Genomic DNA, 21,338 nt, shown 5'->3' with positions numbered 1-21,338 from the left:
TGGCCTGGGACCAGCAGTAGAAGATGGCCTAAGAGCTCTGGCCCCTGTGACCCACATGGGAAATTTGGATGGAGCACCAGGCTTCTGGCTGCGGCCTGGCCCAGTCCCAACCGTTGCAGGCATTTGGGAAGTCAAACAGAGGATGTAAGATCAGTATCTCTTATTCTCCTCTCCTAAAAGACAGAGTTACAGCAAAAACGGGAGAGAGTCAGAGAGCTCTTCTATCCACTGGTTCACTCTCCCAATAACCACAAGGGTCAGGGCTGGGCCATATAAGAGCTTCATCTGGGTCTCCCATGTGGATCAGGAGCCCAAGCACTTGGGCCATCTTCTGCTGCTTTTTTGCAGCATAATACCAGTGAGCTGGATAGGAAGTGGAGCAGCCAGGACAGCAACTGACACCCAACTGAGATGCTAGTGTCATAGGCAGAAGCTTTACAGGGTGGACCACGATATGGGTCCTCAAATATTTTTAAAACAAGATAGTTCCAGAGGGCCTGGTGCAGTAGCCTAGTGGCTAAATCCTTGCCTTGCATTATCCGGGATCCCATATAGGTGCCAGTTCATATCCCAGCTGCTCCACTTTCCTTCAGGCTCCCTGCTTGTGACCTGGGAAAGCAGTAGAGCACGGCCCAAAGCCTTAGGACTCTGCACCCGCATGGGAGACCCTGAAGAAGCTGCTGGCTCCTGGCTTCAGACCGGCTCAGCTCCAGCTGTTGCAGCCACTTGGGGAACGAACCAGCGGGTGAAAGATCTTTCTGTCTCTCCTCTCTGACTTTGTAATAAAAATAAAATAAATCATTTTTTAAGATAGTACCGGAAAAATCAGTCAAGTATAACTGACATAATTATTAAATATGATAATTAGGATTATTTACCATATATTTATTTCTCTAGCCAAAATGTTAGGTGACTCAAATTATCATTTTCCTGCTCCATACTAGTACAGGATAATCGAGTCAGTATATAACTGTCAAATAATAGCTTTGAAATTTGTTGAATTTAGCTTTCTGAGAAGTTATTTGGGAACTGATGTTGTGGCACACCCCGATTTGGAGTGCCACTTCAAGTCCCCTGCTCCATTACTAGTCTAGCTCCCATCTAATGCGAATGGGAAGGCAGGGGAAGACAGCTCAGGTCTTGGGTCCTTGCTGCCCAAGTGGAAGCCCTGCTGCTGTGACCACCTGCGGAGTGAAGCAGCTCATAAAAGACTGATCTCTGTCTCTCTCTGTCTCTGCCACTCTACCTTTAAAAGTGTATTTTTAAAAAAAAAAAAGAAGGGAATTAACAAAGCTTTCTGGGAAGTAGCTTGCCTAAGTGTGTTAGGTTATAGGTAGGTAAGGTTAGGTATAGTTAGGTTATAGTTTTTATAGTTTTTGTCCCACTTATTTCTAAAAGACAGACAGCCAAGTATACTGATGTATAGAATCTCTTATTTTATTTTTCATTTTAAAGAGCCATCACCATAATTTTCAAGCACAATACAGTCACATGACTACAAGCGTTGGTAAACAAACCTTAAGGGGAAACAGTTTTGCTTGCTGGTATCTCTTACTGGGCTGGAAAGTCTGTGGAAGCCTTTGGCTGGTCTTTGGTTGACAAGATGCCAAGTGAGTTACAGTACAGCTGAGTAAGGTGGTCCTGGATGGCAGCACTGGAGGAGACACACAGGCTAAAGGGAGTTTCCCGGAGCTGCACAGTGGTCAGCTCAAACCAGGGGAAAGGCCTGCAGTGAAAACAAAATAAAGACCGTGATTTTTTAATGTCTGTTTAGTACACCTGGTTTGCTATTAAACTCTTCCTCTAACAAAGTTACCTATGCTCCGCTTGGAAAACCCACCTAAATAAAGTTCATAAATGAGAAGTTCAGCTGGAAGTATTCAATGTATGGACTTAAATGCAGTTACGGTGATTTTCCACACTTTGATTAACTTTCTCTAATTCCAGAGGAAGTCATAATTTGAGAATGATTATAAAATTGTCATCAACATCCTATTTTCAGTATATATCTTCCTTGAATTGATAAAGAATATACACAACAGCATCATGTAATTTAGGTAGAGAAAAGATCTAACTGCTAAGATACCCTCCTTAGCTGTACGGGGAAATAAATAAAATTAGTGGGCAAATGCAAATAGGACAAAGTTAAATATTAGCCTATAGAATAATTCAAATAAAAACCCTCAGACAGGTTTTCATATAACTAAAAAGATCAGAAGTACAGCAAAATTCTGTATTTTCCCCACTTTTACTCAACACTGTGTTAGAAGTTACAGCCAATACATGCATTAAGTGCAGTGCAGTAAGACAAGAGAAGGAAAGAAAAGACGTGCAGATTGGAAGAAAGAACTAAAACTTGGCCCTATTTACAGATGATAAAATCAACTATGTTGGTGGTTCCAAGGAATCCGATTTTTTTATATATTTGTTTATTTTATTGGAATGCAAATTTACAGAGAAAAGGAGAGACAGAAAAATCTTTTATCCACGGGTTCACTCCCCAAATGGTTGGCTTCCTCCAGGTCTCCCATGTGGGTACAGGGTCCCAAGACTTTGGGCCATCCTCTGCTGCTTTCCCAGGCCACAAGTGGGGAGCTGGATGGGAGCGGAGCAGCTGGAACACAAACCAGCACCCATACAGATCCTGGAGCAGCTGCGTGTAAGGTGAGAATTTAGCCACTGAGCCATCATGCTGGGCCCCTGGCACCTTCACTTCTAATCCAGCTCCCTGATAATGCATCCTGAGAGGCAACAGATAATGGTTCAAGTGAATGGACCACCATCTTGGAGAGCCAAGATGTATTCTAAACTTGGAACTTGGGTAGGCTTGGGCATACCAAAACACTGACCATACGGGAGGGTATTATGAGAGTAAAACAGATGGAAACCCTCTCTCCCCACCCTGCCGCCTTCCCCTCCCTCTCTGCATGTTGCTCTGCCTTGTAAGATGAAAAGAATCTTTTTATTCTTAAAAATAATATGCATTATTCATAATATTTTTAAGCCCCTAGTAGCAAGTAAAAATATAGTATATCCCACATTTCTAACCCCATGCATATAGAAAGAGATACAGATATAGAAATATCTCATATTACAGATAATATGATGTTTGGGGCCCAGCAGCATGGCCTAGCAGCTGAAGTCCTCGTCTTGAACGCACTGGGATCCCATATGGACGCCGATTCTAATCCTGGTGGCCCCACTTCCCATCCAGCTCCCTGCTTGTGGCCTGGGAAAGCAGTCAGGGACAGCCCAAAGCCTTGGGACCCTGCACCCACATGGGAGACCAGGAAGAGATCCTGGCTCCTGGCTTTACATTGGCGCAGCACCAGCCATTGTGGCCACTTGAGGAGTGGAATCATTAGAGGGAAGATCTTCTTCTCTATCTCTCTTGCTCTCTATGTATCTGACTTTACAATAAAAAAATAAATTTTTTTAAAAAAAATAATATGGGGCCCGGCGGCATGGCCTAGCGGCTAAAGTCCTCACCTTGAAAGCCCTGGGATCCCATATGGGCGTCAGTTCTAATCCCGGCAGCCCCACTTCCCATCCAGCTCCCTGCTTGTGGCCTGGGAAAGCAGTTGAGGACAGCCCAATGCATTGGGACACTGCACCCGCGTGGGAGACCCAGAAGAGGTTCCAGGTTCCCGGCTTCGGATTGGCGCGCATCGGCCCGTTGCGGCTCACTTGGGGAGTGAATCATCGGACGGAAGATCTTCCTCTCTGTCTCTCCTCCTCTGTGTATATGTGGCTGTAATAAAATGAATAAATCTTTAAAAAAAATAATATGATGTTTAGAAATGCATGAATTTAAAAAAACAGAAGTGAAAAACACCAGAGGTAAAAATCTATAAGAATGAGATCTGGGAGGCACAAGTAAGCATTTATTTTTGCACTAGATAGTAGTTTTACACAAACGCATTATTTTTACCAGTGGTTAAAGAAAAGGGGAAACATCAAAAGGAAAGCATGTCCTGAGAATGCGGGAAGCACCTTACCTATTCCCAGACAAGTTCTTGACATAGTCTTTGTTGACAACATCTGTTAACTGAAACTTGGGGCAAGATCTTGTGTCTTTCCCACATTCTTCATAGTGTGCAGACAAAAATAGTTCATTCATAAGTAGCATTGTTTTTGAGTGGGCCACGCTTTTCTCCGTGCAGATGTTTAGGGCTGCATAGAACACTCCCTCTAACCATTTGATATTGAGGCTAATTCCCCCTGCACATCAAAAGGGCAAACACCAGTTAGCATTTGCGGAAACACTGGGGCAAACCCCCCAATTCTCAGTGGCAGCCACCTTTTTCTTAACACAGACTGAGAAAACAAAACTTGTGATGATCAAGCACTTTCTGTCCCAAGGCCTGAAGTCCTGTTTGCTCTTAGTGACATGTTCCATGGGCCAGTGTTGCAATGCCACAGGTTAAGCCATGGCTTGCAGTGCCAGCATCTTATTGGAACAATAGTTCAAGTCTCTGCTGCTATGCCTGGTAGGCAGCAGAAAATGGACCAAATATTTGAACTCTTGCCACCCATGTGGGACATCCAGAGAGGAGTTTCTGGCTTCTGGCTTCAACTTGTTCCAGCCCTAACAATCATGACCATTTGGGGAGTGAAGTAGTGGATGGAAGATCTCTTTCTCTTTCTGTTACACTGTCTTTCAACTAAATAAATCTCAAATAAAACTATACACACACACAAGATCATGTATTGGCTATGCCAAAAGACAGACAGGACTCATGAAGATATTGCTAACGACAAAGATGTCTGTAGAGTTTTCCTTGCCAAAAAGGAGAAAGAACAAAATTAGAATGAGGACCAGCCATTTCAGTCCCGGGTACTACATTAAGTGAGCTTTCTCTTCTCTGCTGGTTATTTCTAGTTCATCCTCAAAGGAACCAAATAATCAGGTTATTTTTTTTTTAGGTAAGCATGTATTTACATATATTTATCTAGAGGGATATTTATATATATTTATATAATTTATATATATATTTATATATAAAAATATATATATTTATATATATTTATCTAGAGGGATATTTATATTTATATGAGGGCAAATATACTGTTGAGTGAAGATATATTACAGCATGTACCTCTACTTTTTTCACAGTTTTTTTCACTGTATTATTTTTTTCATTTTTTATTATTATCATTTTATGATACAATTCCATAGGCCCTGGGATTACCCTTACCTCCTCCCCAAATCCTCTCCCCCCTATATTATTACAATAGTATAGTTCTTCATTAACAGTCCTAAGTCTATCATTGTGAGCATGGACAATTATAGAGCCCACCATCCTATTGGGAGAGAGATGTAACGGTTTTATTGGGAGTCCATCTTTGATCTGGAAGTAGAAATGCATATTGCATTGTGTCCTCACATCTGGATATGATAGTCTCCATTACACAGTTACTATACATCCCCTTAAATGAAAAGCCACAAAACAAAATCAAAGCTCTCTTCAACAACATCCAGGAAACAATCAGGATTCAATATTCAATAATATTCAATATTAATAATAATTCAATATTAAGAATTTTTTACTATCCATGTAACACTTCCCATACAGCACCAAAATAGTTCACAATATGTCAAGTCTATACACCCAACACACAAACACACATTCAGAGAGAGAGTGAGAAAAGGAGAGAGAGATAAAGAGGGAGAGACTGCATAAGGTAACATTAGACAACAGGCCAAAGGGAAGATGACTTTCAATGGAATGTTGGAGTTAGCTATTACCAGTAAGACTGTAGGGGCAAGTAGCCTGAAGAATCTCAGGATCTTGGAGTGCAGCTATGATTTCCTTATGGGAGCCCCAGATTCTCACAGAATCTTTAGGATGATGATATTGATACTGAGGCCTCAAGATGCTGGTCTTGTTCAGCAGTAACTTCAATCTGGAAATAAAACCACCAAGACAGGTTGTGCAGTACCAGGACTGGAAGACATTATGCTTGGAGTTCGTCCTCAGGGCTTGGATGGATGGACCTCCCAGCACCGTGGCAGCTGCTGTGGGCATCTGAGCCAGGTTGGACTCAATGTTTGGCTGCCAAGCGGTGGGCGAATCCAGGGCTTACCTGGTCCCAAGAGTTCTCTCCCTTCACAGTAAATACACTGTGAGGGGAATTCAGAGACCCGGATCTCTGGCTCTGCTCACTGCCACCATCTTGGGGGGCCAGGTGAATTTGTCCTTGGGGCTTGGATGGATGGACTTCCCGGCAGTGTGGTGGCTGCTGGGGGCATCTAAGTCAGATTAGATTCAATGCTTGGGGCCCTAGCCCCAGCCACTGCTGCTAAGCACTTGGCAAATTCAGGGCTTGCAAACGGCCACAGTGCCAACTGGTGTCGGGCTTCACCCACTGGCTGCCCACCGTCTTGGAGTCTTAGGGGTTAGAAATTACTGCCTAGGGACATCTGTGGATAAGGCCACTGCACATTTACGTTAGGAATGTATGTTTACTTCCAATGACAGGGCCACTGTACTTGTAGGTACGTGAGGGGACTGAGACCTGGTGGTGTGGAGGGGAGAGTCTAGAAGATCTGTATGGGTCAGACTGATACACCAGCCCACATGGGAGTCCTGAGTAGGGCTTGTTAGCATGGAACATTGCTGGCCATCACACACCAGTCCACATGAAAGCTAGGGCTGGGGGCCTATCTAGCAGGGCTATATCACAGTACCAGACAGAATCTTAGAACACGGGATAGATAGGTCATGTTAGGCAGGGTCATGTCATGAACCAGCATACGGAAGAAACAGGTCTGGGGGTAGATTCTGTGGGGGATATGTGAGCCAAACCCTGTAGAAATACAAGTCCTGCTGGCTAGCTCAAGAGTTGGGGTGGTGATGGGCTGAGGTAGGTGTGACCATGGAATCTGCCAAACTCACAGGTGTAGGGACCAAGAATAGTCTGGGCAGGTCCAAGTTGTAGCACCTGCATATGCATCCTATAACAGGGTGTGGGGCGGGCCGGGACACTAGAATCACCAGCTCATACAAGGCTAAGGTGGAAGGGCAGGCTAAGTCAGGCAAGGGCCTAGCACCCAATGGCATGCATGAGATATGGATCTGAGAGTAGACCTAGTGGGTCATAGCTCCAGCTGGTAAGCACATGGTCTAGGCTTGGGGGTCAGGCAAGCTAGGCAAGATAGCTTGTGTGGTTGGTTTTGGAAGGGGGCAGACCAGGCAGGGTCAAGCAAACCTTAGCTCACCAGCAAGTGCAGAAGCCAGGTTGGAGCACAGGTCATGCCGGGCTAGGCTGTCACACCTACTGGTTTGCATGAGTCAGGGATGGGAGCTGACTGAGCAGGGTCAGGTTGCAGCACCTACCAGCAAGAGTTGGGACTGGGGGTCAGCTGGGCCAGGCCAGGCTACAGCATCCAAAGGCAAAGAAAGACCAAGACAGGTGAGGGACTATGCCAAGCTGGATCAGAGTAACCACTGGCACAAGCAAGTTCTGTGGCTGGGAACATTCCTGGTTGGGGAGCAAAGGGGACACCCTGGCTAAGTTGTGGTTCCCACTGGTGAATGTGAATGCCAGAGTGAGGACTGCTATTTGGTGTGGACATGGCTGCACTATCCCTAGGCACAAATCTGGACTGTGTCTGGGCTGCACCAGACTGGGCTAGACTCCAGCATCCACTGTTGATCATGAGAACCAGGGTAGGTGTAGGACAGGCTGGGCTAGGTCCCTGCTCCTGCTGAGCCATATGAGATGTGTCTGAATGTGGATCAGGCTTGGCTGGGCTGTAACACCCAACAGTAAAAACCAGAATGAGTGAGGGTCGGTCAGGAAAGGCCACTGTTCCTGTTAAGACAGGAGGTGGACTAAATAGGGCTGGCTCATGGACCCACCTCTGGGCGTGAGATCTGACATTGGGAGAGGTTCTGATGGAGGAGCTTGGGGAACTTCTCTGTGGGGACAAGAGTGCAAGAACTACAATAGGGAGCAGCCCAGACTAGGCCAGGGAATGGTACCCACCAGCATACATTTGGTGCAGGCCAGGGTAAGCTAGGTTTGGCCAGTTCATATCACCTACTGATGAATCTGAGCACCGGAATAGAGTGTGGGTTGGGCCATGTTGCATCACAGCTCAAGCCAGTTCACATGAAGGTTAGGACTGGGGGCCTGGCTGGGCTAGGCTAGGCTGAAGCCCCCACCAGTATGAGCTGGAACTGGGAGTGGGCTGGGCCTGGCTAGGCTACAGCACCCACTGCAAATACCAAGGCAAGGTGAGGTGGGCCATGCCAGACTGGACCAAAGCACCCAACCAGCACATGTGAGACCCAGGGAGGAGCAGGTGAACCCGGGAAGGGGGATGCAGGGAGCTCCCCTGATAGACCACCATTCCCCTGGTGAGTGTGAGTTGGGATGGGGGAAGACCAGGCCAGGCAGGGCTATGATAACTGTTGGCCTCATGTGAGCTGGATCAGGGGAAAGCCAGGCTGGGTTGACTGTTCCTTCTGGTGCATGTGTAAGTCAGAGTGGAGGTGTGGGTTGGCTTGGTTTTGCCACAGCATCAGTTGGCAGATGCTGGCATGGGCAGGAGGGGGTTCCAAATTCTGTCAAGGTAAACCGTAGAACTACCTGGAAAGTGCAAGATCTGGGAGTAGAAGTGGGTCTAGTAGGGAAACAGTGGCTACCTCTCTCTTGGATTGCCACTCCCACTGGTGAGCACGAGAACCATGACTGGGACTTGGTTGGGTTGAACTAGACTTCAGTGCCCATTGACAAGTATGAATGAGATGTGGGACAAACAGGACCAGTCTGATGTACATACTGGCAAGCACAGGAACCAGGGCAGGGGACGGGCCTTGTGGGAGTTGTTGCGGGTCTCTCTGACTAGGCTTCAAATCCCACTGGCATACGTGAAGGCGGTGTGTGTGGTAGGCAGGATCAGGCTGACTGCAACACCCATTGGTTTGTGTAGAAGACAGGGCTGGAGACAGGACCCAACAATTCCAACTACCAGCATATGAATAAGCTGATTTGGGCAACAGACTGAATCAGACCCTGTATTGCCAGGCACACACAAGAATCAGGTCTGGGATCACCTCACATCAAGGTTCTTTGGGGATACTGCCAACTGAATCACTGAATTTAGAACCTCAACCATGGAGAGAATTGCAGGTTCCATGGTCTGACCATGGAGTGCGTGTATCAGAGTTGGGCCTTCTCAGTGGCTTAGACAGAGCAGTGGACAGCATATCCAGGTGCACATGAAAGACATGGCAGTACAATGGAATCTGCAGAGAACATCTGGTACCACAACAGAAGATGGAGGACAGAGCAAATTGAGCAACTACCCCAGCAAAGTGTTGGCAGTGAATATCGGGACAAATGGAGACTCTAAGGTGGACTATGTCAACCAGTGGTTTCTGGAGAGATTTCATCACACATGGAGTGTTGAGACTGGCAGTAACTCAGAACTGTTGAACTATTGAAACCTCTTGAGCAGGACCCTTAGAGCATTAGGGACCCTGGGGTAGTGTCGGGTGGCTGGACCCAGGGTGCAGAGGCATTTGGGAGGCTGGCTGTGGCTTCTCTCCTTATCTTACCCCTTCCCCCAGACACAGGAAAGAAAAAAGAGAATGTGAAAGTTGTGATCTCGCCCACTTTCCTGTAGCCCTTGACCCTTATCACCCTAATCAACTATGTAAAAATCATCAAAAATTTTAAAAAGACATTATACTTAACCCCAGCAACAGACTTCCCTACAAACATTGCTCAGAGGCAATACACCTCCAGGTCTGTACTGAGAGCAGTAATTTGTCTGGACTGTTTTTTCTTCTACCTACCACTCACTGAATGCTATACTGGGCTAGAAACCAGGGCCATCAAAATAAGATTGGACACATAACATAACTTTCAATGTTGTTGACTGGTGGTTTCCCTTCTCTTTGATGGGAATAGTATTCAGCTTTAAGTGGAGGGAGGCAATATTCTACTGCAGTCTGGGAACATCTGCACAGCCTAAAAATCTCCCATCCACTCATGCTGATCATGGGAAAATTGAGAAAACATGAGAAAGGTTGGCTGGGTCCCTCTGCTTCTCCCCATTACTGGGAATGACTAACTCCAAGAGGGAGGGGATTGTGAAGCAGGAGAGACCGAGGTCTGAGACACTGGGACAGTTCTGCCAGGTCTGTTCTCATCCTAAAAAGGTACCTGGGTAGTGGGACAGCAGCCACAAAGCTGAGCACAATGCAGGTCTTGTCAAGGCTGTTTTGAATCTCTATGCAGATGTTAGGCAGCTGAGATGGCAGGCAGCAGAGGAACACCATGTTGGCCCAGCTCACCAGACCAGTGTTGTGGTAGGAGCACCGGACCCCCTGTTTTTTGAATTCAGCTACACAGGTTAAAGGAAAGCAGAGTGAAACAGTGTGATGGAACACCACCTAATAGAAGACGAAGGTCACTGTTTTATCCCAGTAAACCCATCCAAGTCCTGTTATCCAATGGGTCAGAAAATACTCCCACATGCCCTCTAGAAGCTGAACAGCTATGCTCTGACCCTGTTACAAAGGCAACTGAGGTCTCCGCAGCAGGCTGAAGTTATAATTCATTGTTATCTGACTTTTAGATCAGAATCTCAAAGAAGCCTTCAGCTATAATTCACCAACAGATGGAGGATCTTTCTCTCAGTCTCTCCTTCTCTCTATAAATCTGACTTTCCAATAAAAATAAATACATCTTAATAATCATAATCATAATAAAAGGGTCCAGCACCGTGGTTGAGCTATCACATGCAATGCCAGCATCCCATTTGGGCACAGGTTCATGCTCTGGCTGCCCCACATCCAGTCCAGCTTACTGTTAATGTGCCTGGGAAAGCAAGAGATGCTGGTCCTAGTCCTTAGGCCCCTGTATCTATGTGGGAGACCTGGATGAAGCTCCTTGTTCCCTGGCTTCAGCCTGTCTCTGCTCTGCCTTTGCAGCCATTTGGGGAATGAACCAGAGGATAGAAAATCTCTCTCTGTAAATCTTTCAAGTAAAATTAATTAATAAATAAAATCTTTAAAAGAAAAAAATAATAAATTATAATAAAAATTAAAAAGAAAAACTGGTTGGGATGCCCAGGCAGAACTTCTTCCCTGGCCCTCTGATATGGGATAAGCATCCCAAGAAGAGGTATAAAGTGCTGCCCCACCATGCCCACCCCATGAAGTGTAACTTTCCTACAACACCACACACAGATTTGAAGCACACTGACAAAGGCATACACCCATGTAACTCACACCTCCTTTCAGACCAAGACATTTGCATCTTCCCTGCAAATCCCTTGGTGGCATGTTCTCTGTCCTTCTGCCCAGAAGTATTTTAATGATCTGATTTCACAATGGAAGGATTCTAAGTAACAAAGACTTTCTGACCCAGTAGGAAGATTTAAGTCTGTGTGGAAAGCATCCCCCGTACCAGAGACCCAGCGAGGCCATTCGCCAGGAAAAGTGCGGGGAGGAAAGATGGACAGAGAACACGCAAGTGACAGGAAAGTTGTTTGAAGGCCTGAGTTTAAAAGCCATCACTGCAGCTTCTGTTCAGGGTGGCGAGCTAAGAACTCAGCGCGCTGCATCCCAAGGTTCCTCTCTGAAGGAATGCTTTCAAGACGGCTTCATCAAGCCTCCCTGGCACCGCTGAGCACTCTTTACATCACACGCTACTCCTCACCCAGGGCCTCTGGCCTCCGAGTGGAGATCCGCAGCCTCTCAGCGGGGAGAGGGACGAGCTGTAGCAGCACGCGAGCCAGCTGCTTCCCGAGATGGCCACCTCCAATGATGCCCACCTTTAGCTCTTCGTGTTCATCAGCAGCCACGTTCAGTGACGCAGGTGTGATGCCTCCGATACTTTGATTCCCATTTAAGGTTTCTCTGGAGAAGCGAAAGACATGCTTATACAAGAATATATGCATACACTCCAGCTCTTCCTGTCAACCTCTGCCACTTACCACTCCATCACATGAGGGAACTGGGTGGCACCTGCAGCAATTCTAAGATGAGGCATTTGGTCATGTGCTGGGTACCCAGCATCACTAGAGGAAGAAATATACCCCCTGAATAAACTTTCCAGAAACTAAAGCATAAGCCTTTTCAAAACTTGTTTAAGACATTTTTAGAAAAGCATATTTTGCTGTCTATAACATGTATTTTGCTGTTTTTTAGTTACTTTTAAAGATTTATTTATTTCAAAGGCACAGTGACAGAGAGAAAAATATTGGTTCACAATCTGAACTTAACTTGCTCCTGGAGTTCTCATAAAGGCTTTTCTTTCACCATACATTGTTGGTTTTCAATTTTTTTTTCATTTAAAAAGCAGATAGATATGTGAAGACATATCTTCCACCTACTGATTCATTTCCCCCAAATACCTACAATATTTAAGGTTGGGCCAGGATGAAGCCAGGAGCCAAGAATGCTATCCTGGGCTCCCAGGTGGTGGCAGGGACCGAAGTGTTTGAGCTGTTCTCTGCTGTCTTCACCAGTAGGTGAAGATCTTCCTCTATGCCTCTTTGTAAATCTGATTTCCTAATAAAAATGAATAAATCTTTTTTAAGATTTATTTTATCTATTATTATTATTCTTTTATTGGAAAGTCAGACTTACAGAGAGGAGGACAGAGAAAAAGATCTTCCATCCACTGGTTCACTCCCCAAGTAGCCACATGGCCAGAGCTGAGCTGATCCATAGTCAGAAGCCAGTAGCTTCTTCCAGGTCTCCTATATAGATACAGGATCCCAAGGCTTTGGGCCATCCTCTACTGCATTCCCACACTACAAGCAGAGTTGAATGGAAAGTGGAGCAGCCAGGATTAGAACCGGCACCCATATGGGATCCTGGAGCAAGCAAGGTGAGGACTTTAGCCACTAGGCTACCATACCGGGCCCCCAAAATAAATAAATCTTTAAAAAAAATTCTCTAAGCTTTCCATAAGCAACATAAGCCATATTCTAGTTAAAGATTCTCTTCTTGCCTGATCCTTCTAAACATAAAATGTCTCCTGGATGTTGCATCCATTGGTTTTTCACCAGTCACCTTGAGTACAATATAAGTGTTTTTGCATCATCAGTAAACCAATCAACATTTTCATTCACAGTCTGCCTCCTTGGATACACATTATATCTACAGACACTTTTAATTCAGATCTGGTCCAGGAGTTAATCTGATTTCAGAGAAACAAGCAAACTTAGAAGTAAAGAAGTCAGGCCCAGCGCGACAGCGTAATGGTTAAGGTCATTGCCTTGAACGCGCCAGGATACCATAAGGTCACCGGTTCTAATCCCGGCAGATCCACTTCCCATCCAGCTCCCTGCTTGTGGCTTGGGAAGGCAGTCGAGGACGGTCCGCCTGCACCTGCATGGGAGACCCAGAAAGAAGTTCCTGGCTTCGGATCGGCGCAGCACCAGCTGTTGTAGTCACTTGGGGAGTGAGTCATCGGATGGAAGGTCTACCTCTCTGTCTCTCCTCCTCTCTGTAAATCTGCTTTTCCAATAAAATAAATAAATCTTAAAAAAAAAAAAGAAGTCAGATAACTCATACTCCAGGAAAGGCCTAAAATAACAGAATCCAGTTGCCTAACTCTAGTAAGTGGCTCCCACACAAATGTTTTACTTCTGTTTCTAAAGCCACCTCCAAGAACGGTATCAGAAACCCCGAATTAAGATTCCTGTTTTCAAACAAGTCATTTGGCTACAAGGATTGCAGAATACCACATAACTTCCCCATGGCAAACCATTTCACCATCAGACCAGCTTCCAGAGAGAGGACTGATCTCATTTGCAGCCAAGACACAAGGAAAGGTTAGTCAGCAGCAGTCAAGGATGGCAAGCTCACGGTCCCAATAAATGACTACATGGATGAACAACTGCTAAGTCCATCCACCCACTGAAAGGCAATCACTACTCATCCTCCACCATGAGAGCCTCAGTTGGACTTCCCTGGCCCTTTGAGACCAGCAGCGGTTGTCACATTGATCTGTTAACATCTGACTTCTCAGCAGTGAGATTATTATCTATCACACACACCTACCTTACCTCAAAGTATGGACTAGTTTGCACAAGAAGATGGCATGGGCACAGGCTTCAATTGTCAGGCCACGAGAACGGCCCTGCAAATACAGCCAGGAACGGTCTTCCTCTGAAACCCCAGACACAAACTGCAGGGACTCCAGGTCCTCTAGCATGTCCATTTTCAAGCCATCATCTCCTGCAGGGACAGATACTAATCAAATTGGCTTCCTATCATGGGAGAAGAGGGGGTCTACGGAGGGGCTGTATAGCAGATGAGAGCATGGACACCCAGGTTATAAGCACACATGGCCATGGCCTTCAGCACCTCCCCTTCCAGATTCTGAACTTGGTGGTTCACTTTGTTGTCCCCTGGATTTATGAAATCTGAGCAGAAACCCAAGGTCATAGCTCCCCTCACAGGCTACAGGCATTCTTCCAAGAAGTAGATTTACACGATCATGGGCTCCACAGGTATTCTGGGACCACAGCCGACTCCCTTCCATTCCCTCTAGGTTTCTAAAATAGGAATGAACACACAGGACCACATTCCAAACGATGCTTCCCTTACACTACACTGTTTGTTGCCTATAGGGAAAAGTATGAATTATCACTGGCCCCTTGTCTACAGCAGAGACATCTGATATTTTAGAATACAAGCTGGAGATACAGAAACCATCCGCTGAACATCTCCTACCCCACACAGAGACGAGACGACGCGCTCTTCTCAGTGCTGCAGGTCCTGGCAGGTGAAAAGCACATTTCAAAGAATTACTCAAGAATGTTGTCATTGTGACACCTTAGCAACCAGACGACTGTCTCTGAATCTAAAAGGGGACAGGCTGCCTAAAGGCTTCCTGACTTGAACATGAGGCCGCACGCGGCTTTTACTCAACAGGCTAATCTTCCACCTGCAAGTGCCAGCATCCCCTATGGGCACCGACTCAGGTCCTCGCTGCTTTACTTCAGATCTAGCTCTCTGCTAATGAGCCTGGGAAAGCAGCAGGAATGGCCCACTTCCTTGGGAACCTGCACACACATGGAAGACCTGGAAAAAGCTCCTGGCTTCTGGCTTTCAATTGGTTTAGCTCCGTCACTGCAGCTGTTTGAGGAGTGAATCAGCAGATGGGAGATCTTTCTGTAAATCTGCCTTTCAAATAAAAATAAATAAATCTTTATAAATATTCAGTGTCTCTAGGCTTTTTTCTAGTGTCCATTCATGAAGTGAACCAACAAATGGAAAAGTTCTCTGTCCTAATAAATCTGTATAAAGATTCAGTATCAGGCTCAGCCGCGTGGCCTAGTGGCTAAGGTCCTCGCCTTGATCCCATGTGGCCGCTGGTTCTAGTCCCGGCAGCTCCACTTCCTCTCTATCTCTCCTCCTCTCAGTATATCTGACTTTGTAATAAAAATAAAATAAATCTTTAAAAAAAAAAAAGATTCAGTATCTCCAAGCTTTTTTTTCTTAACAATTTGACTCTCATACAGATTTAAGTGGTACTTGAATTCTAACTCCTTTTACTCAAGAAAGCTATAATCAATTTCATAGTAATGGTGAGGCTGAGATCAGAATTCAAATACATTCATCTTGGTAACTTCCTTGTTAACTGTTTTTTCTTTTTTTTTTTCTTAAATGCTGAGGGAAAATTCACATAACAAAAAATTAACCATTTCATTAAAATGAAAGACAAAGAGACAGAGAGGGAGAGACATTTTCTAGTTTCTAACTCCTCAAACAACCTGCTAAAGTCAGGGCTATGCCAGGCCAATAACAGGAACCAAGAACTCCCACTCAGGTCTCCCATGACGATGGTGGGGCCCAGGCACATAGGTCATCATCCGCTGCCTCCCAGGCACATTAGTAAGGAGTTAGAAAGTGTACAACGGCAGGGACTAAATTATGTACTCTGCCATGGGGATGCAGCCATCTTTATCAGTGGCTAAATCAGCTGTACAACAATACTTGCCCCCCAATTTGGCTATTACTACTTTCTTTTTTTTTTTTTAAAGATTTATTTTTATTACAAAGTCAGATATACAGAGAGGAGGAGACACAGAGAGGGAAGATCTTCCGTCCGATGATTCACTCCCCAAGTGAGCTGCAACGGGTCGATGCGTGCCAATCTGATGCCAGGAACCAGGAACCTCTTCTAGGTCTCCCACGCAGGTGCAGTGTCCCAATGCTTTGTGCCGTCCTCGACTGCTTTCCCAGGCCACAAGCAGGGAGCTGGATGGGAAGTGGAGCTGCCGGATTAGAACCGGCGCCCATATGGGATCCCAGGGCTTTCAAGGCGAGGACTTTAGCCACTAGGACACACCGCCGGGCCCTTTATTTCTTTTAAAAGTTATCTAATGGGCCCAGAATCATAGCCTAGTGGCTAAAATCCTCACCTTGCACTCACCAGAACCCCACGAGTGCCAGTTTGTATCCCAGCTGCTCCACTTCCCATTCAACTTCCTGTTTGCGGCCTGGGAAAGCAGTCAAGGACAGCCCAAGGCCCTGCACCCACGTGGGAAACCCAGAAGAAGCTCCTGGCTCTTGGCTTTGGATCAGCTCAGCACCAGCCGTTGTGGCCACTTGGGAGAGTGAACCAGTGGATGGAAGACCTTTCTCTCGGACTTTCCTTCTCCTTGTAAATCTGCCTTTCCAATAAAAATAATCTTAAAAAAAAATAGTTATTGGTTTAGTCATTCATTCATTCAAAAGGCAATGGAGAATTGGAAAGATCCTTCTCTCCACTGTCTCACTCCCCAGATGGGTATAAACAGTAGCCAGGGCTGGGCCCAGCTAAAAGCAGAAGCCAAGAACTCTACCCCAGCTTCCCACATGGGACCCAGTCATCTCTCTGCTGCCTTCCCAGGTATATCAGTAGGAAGCCGGATTCGAAGCAGTGCTGCCAGAACTTGAGCCCGTACTCTAACTTGGGATGCTGGAATCACAAGCAGCGGCTTAACACACTATGTCATAAGGCTGGCCCACCAAAATTAGCTACTTTAAAGTGAACAATTCAGTCACACATTAAGAATGTCATGCAGGGCCTGGCACAGTAGCCTAGCAGCTAAAGTCCTCACCTTAAACGCACCAGGTTCTATGGGCACAGGTTCTAATCTGGCAAACCGCTTCCCATCCAGCTCCCTGCTTGTGGCCTGGGAAAGCAGCCGAGGCTGGCCCAAAGCCTTGGGACCCTGCACCCACATGGGAGACCCGGAAGAGGCTCCTGGCTTCGGATTGGCTCAGCTCCAGTCATTGCGGCCGCTTGGAGAGTGAATCAATGGATGGAAAATCTTCCTCTCTGTCTCTCCTCCTATCTGTATATCTGCCTTTCCAATAAAAATAAAATAAATGCTTAAAAATTTTTTAAAAATAAAAACTAAGCAAGAAAAAAGATACTGGGCCTGGAGCAGTGGCATAGCGGCTAAAGTCTTTGCCTTGAATGCACTGGGATCCCATATAGGTGCCGGTTCTAATCCTGACAGCTCCACTTCCCATCCAGTTCCCTGCTTGTGGCCTAGAAAAGCAGTCAAGGATGGACCAAAGCCTTGGGACCCTAAACACATGTGGGAGACCCAGAGGAAGTTCTTGGATCCTGGCTTTGGATCGGCACAGCACTGGCCGTTGCGGTCACGTGGGGAGTGAATCATCGGACGGAAGGTCTTTCTCTCTGTCTCTTCTCTCCTTATATCTGACTTTGTGATAAAAATAAATCTTAAAAAAAAAGACTTATAAAAAAAGATCCTAAATGTTAAAAAAAAAAATGTCATGCAAACACTATCTTTAGCTAGTTCTAAAACTTTACTCACTTGTCAAAAGGATCTCCTTTCTCACTCCCAGCCTGTGAAAACACAATCTTCTGTCTATGGATTTACCTAGTTTAGATTATTTCATAGAAATGGAATCACAGAGGGGTCACCATAGTGGTACAGTAAGTTAGGCCCCCACCTATGACACAAGCATCCCAGACTGGGGTTCAGGTTCAAGTCCTTGCTGTTGCACTTCTGATCTGGCTCCCTGCTGATGTGCCTGGGGAAGCAGCAGAGGATGGTTTGATTACTGGGGTTCCTGCTACTCACATGGGGCGTTGGAGTTCCAGGTCCCCAGCTTCAGCCAGGTCTGGCTGTTAAGGGAAGTAAACCAGCAGACAGTAGATCTCCTTCTCTCGCTCTGCTTGTCTTTGTCACTCTCTGTGTAGGGTATATAACACACTCAGTTTCTCTGAAAACAGTCTGCAGCACTTGAATTGGCAAGAAATACTTCTTTTAAAAAATTATTTTATTTTTTATATTGTTCACATAGTTGGGAGGGATGCATGTCTATGTAAACCTCTGATTACAGAAGGGATGGTCAAGGTGTGAAGGTGCGTGGGATGAATAGTTCATTTCTTTGTTTTGTTCCTCCTGAAGAAACACTTCTTTAAACTGAAACAGTGGGTTGGTCAACCTCACATTGAGTGATGGTTCCTGTTCCAAAGGAAAGAGGAACTAAAAACCTCCCAGATCAGCATAACCCATTCAGCACAGTCAATTGTATAGAATGCCCTTCTTTGTCTATTTCTCGTTTAGGGTAAGCCACAAGAGAGATTTGGGGATAGGAGTTTTTCAGTTTCATGACTAAGGCCACCAGGTTCTCCATCAGGACATCCTGGCATCTACTCATTCTCATTTTATATCCACCTTCCCTTCGCCTCTGCCTGCCTTATGGATTTTAAGCTCTACTGCAAGGCATGAAGATGACTCCCTTATACAGACCACCACAGCAAGGTCAAATCCCTGTAGTGAACCACATATACTGGATTAGATAATTTATTCATACTTCTAATGGTTATGCATCTATGAATGAACTCTAAATGACAAGGAAGTTATTTCTATATGCTTGAAGATGGACCAATAAGTCTAGCAAATTAAATTATGCCTCTGACAGCAAGGATGTTCAGGAAATAAACTATGAAGCTACCTAAAATTGAAGTGGAAGAGCAGAAGCTAGAGTCTGGGGGCTGACATTATAATGCCCTGTATTAAACTGTTGCTTGCAATGTCAGCATCCCATATGAGTGTTGAGGTGCCTGGGAGAGCAGTGGAAAATAATCCATGTGCTTGGGCCCCTGTCATCCACATGGGAGACCTGGATGGAACTTCAGGCTCCTTATTTTTGATTGGCCTAGCCCTGGATGTTCTGGCCATAGGGAGAAAACCAGTGGATAGAAGCTCTCTCTCTCTCTGTCTTACTCTTCCCACAGGTGTAGAGTCCTCCGAGCTCTGACATGACCATGCCCTCATGTTGCATACAATGGGTCCAAACAGAAAAGGGGACTCACCCAACACCACTCAGCTTGTTAGTGAGAGCAGTGAGAAAAGGAAGGCCTTTTCTCTTCTGGCTCAGTGCTCTTTGCTAACTGTGAAGCCCTGTTTGGCCAGAGGCACCATGACTCTGTAATCCGTCATGAGAGACTAGGCTGCTTAATGCAATCACTGGGCAGACCTGTAAGGGTCCCAAGAAACTGAGCAACACTTTTACCACTCTGCACAAAACAACAGGGAAGAGAAGACTCCAAGGAAGCAACCGCTTTATTAGGAGTCCAGGCATGTCAGGAAGACCCAGGTCAGTCACCCAGAGGACAGTCCCATTATAGAATATTCTCTCCATAGCCCATTGTGAGAATAAAATCTCCATCTAAATATTCCAACAGGCGCTGCTGAGTTTAGCCCAGGGGAAACTTGTGATGAAAGGAGAACTCTTTAGCATGGCAGAATCTCAGATTAGGGGCTTGGGGCAGAAATACAGAAACAAAAGAGGTCATCTCTGTGGGCAGGTGAGAGATGAACCCTGCTTTTGGGCAGAGACTGAGCAGCAAAAACATAGCCTGCTGGGCAATGGCTTTCACCTAAGGAGGACTAGCACCCTGGCGTGACGGTCCCCACTGGCTGTGCTTGTAATTTTCCTTGGAAGGTACAGTCATTCATTCAGAGCAGAGGTGCCCATGTCTAGCACCAAGTCCTGGATTCCAGTTGACTGAGTGGAATGCAGTGGCCACCTGGTTGGCATCTGTACCTCTTAGTCTGGGTGACTTCCTTTCTGGAGCAGTCATCTTTCTCAGATCTGGAGAAATCTTAGCCCAACACAGGCCCAACCCACAAATCACTCCCACCTTCACATGAGCACCAGGTGGAGAGAATCTTTCTTGTGAGTCGAAGCCTGGCTCTTGGGTGATGTCCCTCGGACAGCAAGTCAATCTGCAGCTCCCCATGCCCAGGTGCTGGTTTCTGTCCTGGGAGCAGCAGGCACTGCCTGCTGACGGATCCATGTGATGTGATGGTGCTGCTCACTCCAAGAGGAGCTGTGCCTGTCTTCACAAGCAGGAAATGAAGAAGCGAGGCCAATTTCAGGGTAACTAATGCTACCTAATTCTTCCATCGAATTTGCTGTGGAAAGATCAGACAGTGAAGGGATGTGATCAGTTTCTACTTTCTCTACAGAAAGGCAGTAGGACTACAACAAAACAAGCCCATCGCTCAGTAATTAAGAGAAAGGAAAAGACAACTGTTCAGCCTAGCTGGAACGTGAACTAAGATGCCCATGTTCCACAGCAAAGTGCCTGGGTTTGATGCCTGGATCTGACGCTTACCCAGCTTCCTGCCACCTCGGCAGCAGTGACCCTGGAGTTAATCAGTAAACAGCACCTCTGCCTCTCAAATGGAAAAATTTGAAGATGTAAGAAAAAAAAATCCTTTTAAGGAAAAGAGCACAAAAAAAGAATCGAAGAAGATTTTTAAAAATATTTTAGACAGGGGCCCAGCAGCGTGGCCTAGGGGCTAAAGTCCTCACCTTGAACGCTCCGGGATCCCATATGGGCACTGGTTCTAATCCCGGCAGCCCCACTTCCCATCCGGCTCCCTGCTTGTGGCCTGGTAAAGCAGTTGAGGACGGCCCAAAGCTTTGGGATCCTGTACCCGCGTGGGAGACCCAGAAGAGGTTCCAGGTTCCCGGCATCAGATCGGCGCAGCACCGGCTGTTGCGGTCACTTGGGGAGTGAATCATCGGACAGAAGATCTTCCTCTCTGTATGTCCTCCTCTCTGTATATCTGACTTTGTAATAAAAATAAAATAAGTCTTTAAAAAAATATATATTTGAGACAGGTAAGGAGTGGAGAGACAGAGTAATACTACTATCTTCCAGTTTGTTCTCCAAATATCACAATATCCAGGATTTCCTGGGCCAAAGCCATAGCCAGCACTTCAATTCCCATTTCCCACATGGGTGGCAGAAACCTATGTACTAAAGTCATCATACTCCCTCCAAGGGTCTGCAGAGGTGGGAAGCTGGAGCCAGGA

General features: G+C 46.0%; 2 protein-coding genes across 4 annotated transcripts in view; both read right to left on the bottom strand.

The window, feature by feature from the left end:
- Window positions 1-1,416: 1,416 nt before the first annotated feature.
- On the bottom strand, window positions 1,417-14,830 carry NOXRED1 (NADP dependent oxidoreductase domain containing 1). Its single transcript, XM_004584371.4, has 7 exons — window positions 14,709-14,830; window positions 14,039-14,210; window positions 11,680-11,879; window positions 10,180-10,360; window positions 5,750-5,907; window positions 3,999-4,221; window positions 1,417-1,726 (listed from the first exon to the last, which is right to left on the bottom strand). Exons 1-7 carry the CDS (start codon window positions 14,800-14,802, stop codon window positions 1,552-1,554), a joined length of 1,203 nt encoding a protein of 400 aa, XP_004584428.2. The 5' UTR covers window positions 14,803-14,830; the 3' UTR covers window positions 1,417-1,551.
- Window positions 14,831-19,740: 4,910 nt separating this feature from the next.
- VIPAS39 (VPS33B interacting protein, apical-basolateral polarity regulator, spe-39 homolog) overlaps window positions 19,741-21,338 on the bottom strand; it is a 29,649-nt gene continuing 28,051 nt past the window's right edge. The window contains exon 19 of one of the 3 annotated variants that reach the window (XM_058655438.1): window positions 19,741-20,428. In XM_058655438.1, coding sequence (XP_058511421.1) covers window positions 20,408-20,428 — 21 coding nt within the window. In that variant the 3' untranslated portion in view covers window positions 19,741-20,407. The remainder of the gene's footprint in view (window positions 20,429-21,338) is intronic. The other 2 variants (XM_004584369.4, XM_058655437.1) reach the window with 2 other exon arrangements.

Source organism: Ochotona princeps, chromosome 26 (assembly GCF_030435755.1).
Source record: "Ochotona princeps isolate mOchPri1 chromosome 26, mOchPri1.hap1, whole genome shotgun sequence".
Classification (NCBI taxonomy): domain Eukaryota; kingdom Metazoa; phylum Chordata; class Mammalia; order Lagomorpha; family Ochotonidae; genus Ochotona; species Ochotona princeps.
Note: the sequence above shows the minus strand (reverse complement) of the source record. Positions and strands in the feature narration are given on the sequence as shown.

Excerpts from the sequence above, each read along its gene's own strand:
- NOXRED1 (XM_004584371.4), bottom strand. The coding sequence starts at position 14,802 with ATGACAACATTCTTGAGTAATTCTTTGAAATGTGCTTTTCACCTGCCA. Across the intron at positions 10,361-11,679 it reads TCGGAGGCCAGAGGCCCTGG|CTGAATTCAAAAAACAGGGG; the intron begins GTGAGGAGTAGC and ends TAACCTGTGTAG. Across the intron at positions 1,727-3,998 it reads AAGAACTTGTCTGGGAATAG|GCCTTTCCCCTGGTTTGAGC; the intron begins GTAAGGTGCTTC and ends TTTTCACTGCAG.